General features: G+C 45.8%; 1 protein-coding gene across 1 annotated transcript; it reads right to left on the bottom strand.

Moving 5' to 3' along the window:
- Positions 1-3,124: 3,124 nt before the first annotated feature.
- On the bottom strand, positions 3,125-7,467 carry TOB1 (transducer of ERBB2, 1). The gene is made up of 2 exons (XM_084218289.1): positions 7,278-7,467; positions 3,125-5,050 (listed from the first exon to the last, which is right to left on the bottom strand). The coding sequence occupies exon 2, from the start codon at positions 4,911-4,913 to the stop codon at positions 3,948-3,950; it is 966 nt and encodes a 321-aa protein (XP_084074415.1). The 5' UTR covers positions 4,914-5,050; positions 7,278-7,467; the 3' UTR covers positions 3,125-3,947.
- Between the last annotated feature and the right edge of the window lie 907 nt (positions 7,468-8,374).

Below are 8,374 nucleotides of genomic sequence, written 5' to 3'. Positions count from 1 at the left end.
CATCGGTTTGCTTCATCTGCTCCAAAACTACCAACACAAACCCTGAGGTATTTATTCCTGAAATGTTAATAGAACAGTCTGGGGCATCAGATCAGTACATGAACTCTGCTTTGATCCCGTGTCAGTCCAAAGAGCTGATTTAACAAGTTGTTGTTTGGTTACTTGATAGTTCAGAATGTAGCTGGGCTTTTTGCTCCCACCAGGCTTTTGCAGGTTGGGATGCGGTGGGAGTAGACAGTGCAGCACTGGGGGATCATCTGTCCTGGCTGTGCACCAAGAGATTGTACAAGCAATGGTCAGCAGTTTTCTAATTTTGCATCATCAAAGAAGGATGATCCTTCCATGGCTTATAGAACCATAGAATGGTTTGGGTTGGAAGGGACCTTGATAGCTCACTTAGTCCAACTCCCTGCAATGAGCAGAGACAGCTTCAATTAAATCAGGGGGCTCTGAGGCCCATCCTCAATGTGTATGAATTACCTGAGCCGAAATTGAGAACTGCAGAACTCGTACTCATCGACCCGCAGTGCCAGGCCCTGTATTCAGCTCCAGGGACCCTGGAGAACAGGACACAACAAAGGAGCGCTACTCTGTGAACTCCACCCACAATTCAGGTTACCACAGCAGAAATAATGAGAGCAGTTTAATTTTGGTGGCCATTACCAGACTCCTGATCAAGAGAGAGGTCTGTTCCCTACCCACAGAATGAACACAGCACAGACTGTAGCTGTCCCCTAAACTTTCTGTGCAACCATACTGGAGCCTCTGAGCAGCTTCAGGGATCCTAGACTGCAATTTCGAAAAGTTATTGACTTGTGCTGAATTAAGTGAGCCCTACAGCCCAAAGTACCTAGAACTTGTGCTTGGGTGGGGACCTGCAGTGAGGTGATAGGAGGCACTAAGCAGCACTGAGGGGGTCACATGTTTATATTTCTACCCTTTCCGTCACTGTAAATTAAAGTCACCTTCCAAAGTTTAATTCCCACTGGCAATTCTAAGGAAGCAAACTGCATGTTCACGTAAGAAAATACAAAAGAATTCGCACACCTGAGCAAATGCTTTCTTTTCTCTGTTTTTATGTCCCTTTGATCCAAGCAAGTGCATTGACTTGACAGCTGAATACTGGGCGTGCACAAATGACCCTGGCAATTGACCTGGCACTTGGTGAGAACAAAATGTTACAACTTCAATGTTTGGTCTCAGAAGTTCATCACAGAACCTCAGCAGAAGATAAATAACTGGGTGAAACAGACTGAATACAAAGCAGGCATCTCTCATTCCTCTAAGGAGATTAAAAAAATCATTCACGCCTAAAGGTTAAAGATCATTAAAACAAAAAATCTCCACACTTGGATTGAGAGAACTTGAAGTTCTCTTTTTGACTTGTCTCCTTTCAAAGCACCAGAACCAAACCCTACTTGTCAAATCTTTATATTGAAAGGTGCTGCAAAAATCTGTGTTCCAATAGATTTTTCCTTGCATGGTCCTTCAGACACAGAGCTGGTTGCAGTGGAAAGGAACAAATCAGCCTGGGAACAGGATAAGCTCACTGACCTTTAAACAAATGATCTCAGTTTAAATCACAGGAATAGAAATATTACAGAACACCTGAAGAGTCTCCGCTGTCACAGCTGCTCAGCCTCTTGGGCAGTTTAGGTGTTAGTATTGTGCTGTAAATAGTAAAACAGTAGTAAATGTTGAGGTCTAGGCATTCAAATAGGAACAAAACACAGAGCTGGCATTCTCTGTTTTCCAGCAATTTTCTAATTCCTCTTAAAAGCAAAATCATCCCATTAAAATGAGGTACCAAATGATGCACTTTTAAGGCCGGTGCTGTCTGCAGCTGTGCTGTGAGTGGAAAGACAAACCAGATGGCAAACTCAATAAAAGGGAGTCAGTTAAACAGAGACAGATGAACACCAAAAAACCCCCTTCGCTCCATTATTGCTTTTGCACTGGTTGTCATGGCACTGGAAACGGATACCACTGTCAGCCTCCCACCTCTGCCCAGCCAGCTCTTCCCAGCCTCTGCCCAAAGCAGGGAGTTCACACTGGTGTGAAAGCACAGGCTGCTGCCACCACAGCTCCACTCCCACCAAAGACGGGGGTGTGCATGGAGTTGCACCTTTTGTCACATCAAGTGCATCCAACAGGAAAAGACTGACCTTCGGTCTCAAATTCCAGCGTCAGAACACTGAAGGTCAGGTCATTTTAATCCTGTGCTCTGTTTGTAGCTCACAACTTAACTGCCAAGAGCCAAGGACTATCCACTTATCACTGGGTCTCTGTATGGCTGGAGCTGCCATGGAACATAAGCTGACCTTTGTCAGATTTACACATTAATGCAGTTTCTCTTCCCCTTGACAATGTCCATTAGCAAGGCACACTATTTGCTGAACAGGTGGAAAAGAGTAAAGGATTCAACTTCAAAATAGACCTGGAAAAACTGAGTTGTTCTGTCAGCCTCTGAATTCTTTCCCCTCCCACTGCCCATTTGATTTTGAGAATCTCTTCAGTTAAAATTGGTAAAATCTGCTAAAATAAATACCTTAGAATGTCACAGTGTAGTTGCATTACATTCCTCTTTTTAATAGAGCATATAAAATGCAAGTTAACAATGGTTTAGTAAGCTGTAAAACAGCCCTTTTATTCAGTTTCGTTTCTGAGCTATTAATCCCTAATACAGGGGCAGAGTGCTGATTTGCTGATCTAGGACCTCCTGAGAGCATAGTTCCAATAATTCCAATGACATAGAAAGGAAATGTTACTGAATCACCTGAGTCCCTCCTAGACACATCCCATCATCCCATAACTCAATGTTCACAGAGCTTAAGAGTCTTAATTATTAAGGAAAAAAAAATATAATTCCATTTTGGCTTCAGTGAGCTGCAGTTACGAAAAACAAGTGGGATTTTTTTCAAATAATTGCAGGCAAGCCCCTAATGAGGTTATGTCCTTTGTGAGGGGTATTTTGGGTAAGGAACCCTACATGAGGTCCACCCATAGAGCCCTTTGCCCTGAGTCAGACCCTGGTGCATCCCCAGCAGTGCCAGCCCAAGGAACACAGTGCTCAAATTGTCAGCAGGACAGAAAGAACACACACACCACCACAGCCAAGTAATTTTAAAGAATTTTAATACAAACTTAATATAAACTATTTCAGTCCCTCTTAACATGTAAGACACTGACTCAAAATACTTTTATACCTTTTTTCAAGTATTGCACAATGTAGGTACAAAATTAATATTTACGATTACATTTTCTTCCATAATATATAGCAAAAATCTTTAAACTTTTAACAGAAAATACAATTTGTGTTTCTTTTGAAAAAAGCAAATATTTCGTACATTTTAATTCCACCACTAAGGAATATTCTGTACACAACTTTTTTCTTTTTTTAGAATTGATGTCTTTAAGATGGATATCTTACAATTTCAGTAAAAAAAATACAACATGAAGCTGCTGCAGCTGTCACAGATCACTGTAGTAAAAAGATATAAATGCAATACCATGTTGTAGAAACAATATATATACTCTGATATTTTACAAACTTTGTACTAAATTAAATTATACAATTAGAAAAAGAGCAATAAACCCACCTATTAGTGCCAATTTTTAAATACATATACATATATGTCTGAGCACACATATATGTACACATGAAAAAATTAGCCACTTCCTTGCTATATTTTAAATACTGTAAGAGGCCATATTTTTGAGAGTATATTTTTGTAATGTACAGTCAGTATAAAATAATTTTGTGCTTGGTTGGCAAATGAAAAAATGATGCATGTTGTATTTATCTAACCAAGCCTGAAAAGCCTGAATGTATTCATACTACAAGCCTTAAAAAAAATCTCAAGAGGTGGGAAAAAAGATACACCCTTGGGTACGTGCACTTCAACTTGTACAATAGTATTTACTTGGATTTCACTCTCGGTTTATTTTCAGTTAGCCATAACTGGCTGGAATTGCTGGTTAGAATACTGCATGTTGTTTAAACTAAAATTCAAGCCATCCACAAAAGACTTCTCATTTAAACCTCCATAGGCTGCAAACATATCAAAGGCATTACTGTACTGGAGAGGACTGAGGTTAAGGGGGCTGTCACCAGGAAAGATGCTACTACCTTGACCCTGCACGTTGGGGAAAATGAACTCCTTTGCGTTAGGAGAGAGAGCAGAAGTCTTCTGCTGTTGCTGTTGCTGACTGCCTAGGCTGAGCCCATAGAGAGAGTGCATGGAGGAGGAGAGGGATTTCTGCTTCAACAGGTCATTGACATTCAAGCCAAGGTTGGTGGGAGAGGTGCGGGCGACCTTGTTGCCACGGCCACTATTCTTCATTTTGGTTGAGCCAAACTTGGTGGCAGCAAATGTGGCAGTGGTGAAGGTTAAAGGCTGAGTAGAGCGGGGCATGAAGGTCGGGCTCACAGCAGCTGAGTGACCAAAGGGAGGAGAAGGAGAACTGGACACTGAAGATGCTGGGTCACTAATAGGCATGAACACCTGGGCCTCGGGGTTAAAGCTGTTCTTGATTTCCTTATCCAACTCACATCCATTTTCATTATCATCCACATAAAGCACTTTCACTGGTCCCTTTTCACCGATTTGGTATGAAACCTCAAATGGGTCAATCCAAACACTAAGATCCTGAGGCAAGTTGCCGCGAACATCATCAATGTCCAAACCACTCTCTTTGGATGCTTGTTCTATGACTGGGTCCACTTTCTCCCCTATATGAATACATCTAAACCCTGATCCTTTGTATGGCTTTTCTGGATACCAGTGCCCTTCATACTTCTTTTTCAGAAGTCTTTCAAGCTCTTCACCAAAAATGTTGACACGTCGTCTGGGAAGCTTATTGTACAGATATGAAATAATAAAATTGAGTGCTACTTGGATTTCAAGCTGCATAGCTGCTGTGCCACAGAGTTATAAGTCTGTTTCAAAACCCAAAGAAGAAAGTGTTCAAGATGCCACAGGGAAACAAAATTTCATTGAAAATGCTGATTCAAGTTGATTATTATCCTTCACCTTGAGTGCTCTTGTTCCTTTAAGAAAAGAGAAAAGCAAACACATCCAAATAAGAACAGTGTAAGATCAAGCTCCAAGGCCTATTCTTTTAGCTCCACTTTCTGCAGAAAATAGGTTACTTTTTAAGTGAAAAAATGGGCATCAAACTATTTCTGTTCCTGCCAACGGAAGGTGAGGATGTCAGCTCCACTCAGTGTGACTTACAAACAACACTAGAGAGGATAGGCATGTGTTTACATATACAGCATGAGGCACTTCCAAATCACGTGAGCTGGGTGTTTAGCTATTCACAAAGCAGCAAGGATAATTTCAAAGACATCACAAAACTGCCAAGCATGTCAACAGTTCAATTATCAATCTGTATTTGGATGATTTATAGTACTCAGCTACAAAATTTAGTATCAGACCATTAGTTTAGCCTGAAAGGTCTTAGTCCAAGGGTCATTTATCACTTTAAAGTTTGGAAACATATTGACTGCAACTGTAGGTTGCAGAATTTTAATAATGTTAACAGTTGCTTTAGATAGTTTCTTACAAATAGCTAAAATGATGCAACATTTATTTGAAGTCCAAGCAAATCTCCCTAAACTCTACATGGGTGAAATGATGCAAACTGAGGAGAAAATGTCTGCTGTGCACATACAACAGTTCACACTGAAATGCAGTCAGCACAAACATAATAGCTGCCTGTATGTTCTGTCAGAAGGGTAGCCAAGACTGATAATTAATTCACAATTTTTTCTCTTTCTTCAAATTATTCTCTATTTTCAGATGCAAGATGCAACTATATACTCAATTATTGTATTGCACTGTCTGTAACTCAGATTTCACAAAGTTCCTGGGCTAACAGGGCTCTTGACAGCCTCAAACCAGATTGCCTTTCTCCTTCTCCATGACTCCATTTCATATTTAATGTAAGATATGGTTGTCACTGCTTCACAAAGGACATGAGAGAAATTTAGCTGTCAAAAGTTAGAGAAGGGACGAGAATCAGGCATTAGCACATGAACTGCTAACACAAATCCTGCAGTACCTTGGTGTAAATGTACACACACACCTTTGTCAAAAAGATCCAATAAAACAAAATATGAGGATCATTTTTGGATCAAGTTAAAAGCCCAAAGAGAATTTCAATTAACTGCAGGCTTTTCTGCACTGCATCACTAAAAACAAAATTTAGCATAGCTGTCACTAAAGATTAGAGAAATCAAAGTTAAAGGATTTTGACATTAACAATGTGACTACATGGCTTTTTTATTTCTTGCTTGAAATAATCTCCTTTTAAAGTCTGGAACCCTATTTCCAAGTCATTCATGTTCTCCCCAGCATGGTATGGGAATAGTTTGAAAGGCTACATGTATGATAAGGCGACCTTTAAACGTTTGCTGGATCAGCACCGGGTTGGGATAAGGAAAAGATCAAGGGCAAACAGAAGATATTTACAAAAGGGGCACAATCAGTACCGAAAAGCTGATTGGGTGGTTAAACGGGGCATTTAAAAATGATTTATTAATCCATCTGCGCTGTTTCCCTTCCCCCATGTCCTTTAATAAAGGAATGTTCCTTTCAGAGCGCACCAGGCTGACGCTGTAAATTTCTCTAGGCGAAGCGGATCCACGGTACAAAAGTAGCTGATCAAACATACACGGCTTGATAATTTCGAACTTGTTCTTTTTATGTATTTATGGGAAGACGGCAGTATTTCTGGAGGATCTGAGCCCATACGTGGCCCAGTAGCAGCGCCCTGGCAGGAGCCTTAAGCAGTGGGAGTTACATAACCAGGCAGTCGGGTCTCATTAGATTTCTGCTCACAGCCCTGGAGCTCCGGCGACAGCGGGAGGAGGAAAAGCATTTTTTGAGCCCGTAAGAAAGCGAAGGAGGAAGAGAAAGGGGGATATTTGGAGGGCAGGCGGGGGTTGCAGGGCCCCTCTCCCGGCGCACAGTCGGGCAGGTCTCGCAGGGCGCTGCCGGCGCTCCCGGAGCGGCCCAGCACCTATTACTCAGCCGGCACCGCTCCCTCCTCCCCGCCCGAGCGCGGCCACGGCGGCCCAGGGGAAGCGACCCCTCACAGCCCAGCCGAGCCCTCTCTCCCAGCCCCTTCCCCGAGGAGCCCCTGCACCCACCGGGTCCCCCCGGCACCGCGGGGTCGTGACTGCCTCAGCACACCCCGCCCAGGAGCCGGGGCCGGGCTGTGCTGGTTCAACCCCCCCGCCCGCTCCCTTGCGCCTTACGGCCGGTACTCACCCAGGGGTGCGGGGGTAGTGCAAATAGTCCCGGCGGGGGTGTGAGGGCGGGGGTTAGCGGCTCAGCACCCGATCCCCATCTCCGGGCGCCGGCTCCCACGGCGAGAATGGGAGGGGAGAGGATAGAGAAGAAAAAAAAAGGGGGGGGAGGGGGAAGGGTCGGAAAAAAAAAAAGGGGGGGAAGGGAAGGGGGGAAGGGCAGCGCTGCTCACACCCCCACAACGGGTGCGCCCAGCCACCGCAGCTGCAACCCCTCTGCTTCTGCTCCGTCGCTTACTGTGCCCCTACTTATACCCTCCCTTGCCCCGCCCACGGCCGCGCCCCTCGCCCACGTCCCGCGCGGCCACACAGCCCAAGCCCCACCCTCCACTGACTAGCGTCCGGGTGGCCCTGCCCCCAGCTGCCGAGGGTCCGCCCCCCGGCCAGGGCGCTCCGCTGCCTCTTCTCCTCCCCCGGTGCGGCGCGCGGGACCACTCTGACGTCAACGCGCTGCTCGCTTCGCAGCCCCGTTGCGTCACTGCCGACGTCAAACCCTGCCCTTGCGCCCCTCAGCCCCGCGGGGTAGGGAAAGGGGGGAGCGCTGAACTACATCTCCCATGACCACCGTGGCCCGTGGGGCCCTCGGCAGCGACGATGGCTGGGCTAGCAGGGGCCGCTTGCTGGCACCCCTCAAGCTCTGAGGTGATCCGGGCGGGCTCCTTCCTGAGGCGGGGGGGGGGCGCAGGACGACCCCTCACTTCACCGTCAGCACCCGCCCTTCGCCGCGCCCGGCGGCTAAAAATACACCCCACAGACAGCAACGCCCGGCGATTGGCTGTCTGCCCCAGCGGCTGGCGCTGATTGGCCAGCGGGACGGGGGGGCGGATCCAGGCCGGGTTTTGGCGGAACGAAGGTGAGCAGTGGTGGGAGGGAAGTGTGGTTCTCTTAGTGCCGGCGAGGCCTAGTGCGAGGTTGGGGGTTCTAGGGGAGTGTGGAGTGTGGAGTGTGGAGTGTGGAGTGTGGAGTGTGGAGTGTGGAGTGTGGAGTGTGGAGTGTGGAGTGGAGCCACTCCACTCCTTAAAACATCTCTGGGTTTGCTCTTAAACATCCCTCGGGGTG

The sequence above is a fragment of the Fringilla coelebs genome, assembly GCF_963513975.1.
Source record: "Fringilla coelebs genome assembly, chromosome: 19".
NCBI lineage: Eukaryota > Metazoa > Chordata > Aves > Passeriformes > Fringillidae > Fringilla > Fringilla coelebs.
Note: the sequence above shows the minus strand (reverse complement) of the source record. Positions and strands in the feature narration are given on the sequence as shown.

Bases quoted from the DNA above. Each gene is read 5' to 3' on its own strand.
- TOB1 (XM_084218289.1), bottom strand. From the start codon at position 4,913: ATGCAGCTTGAAATCCAAGTAGCACTCAATTTTATTATTTCATATCTG.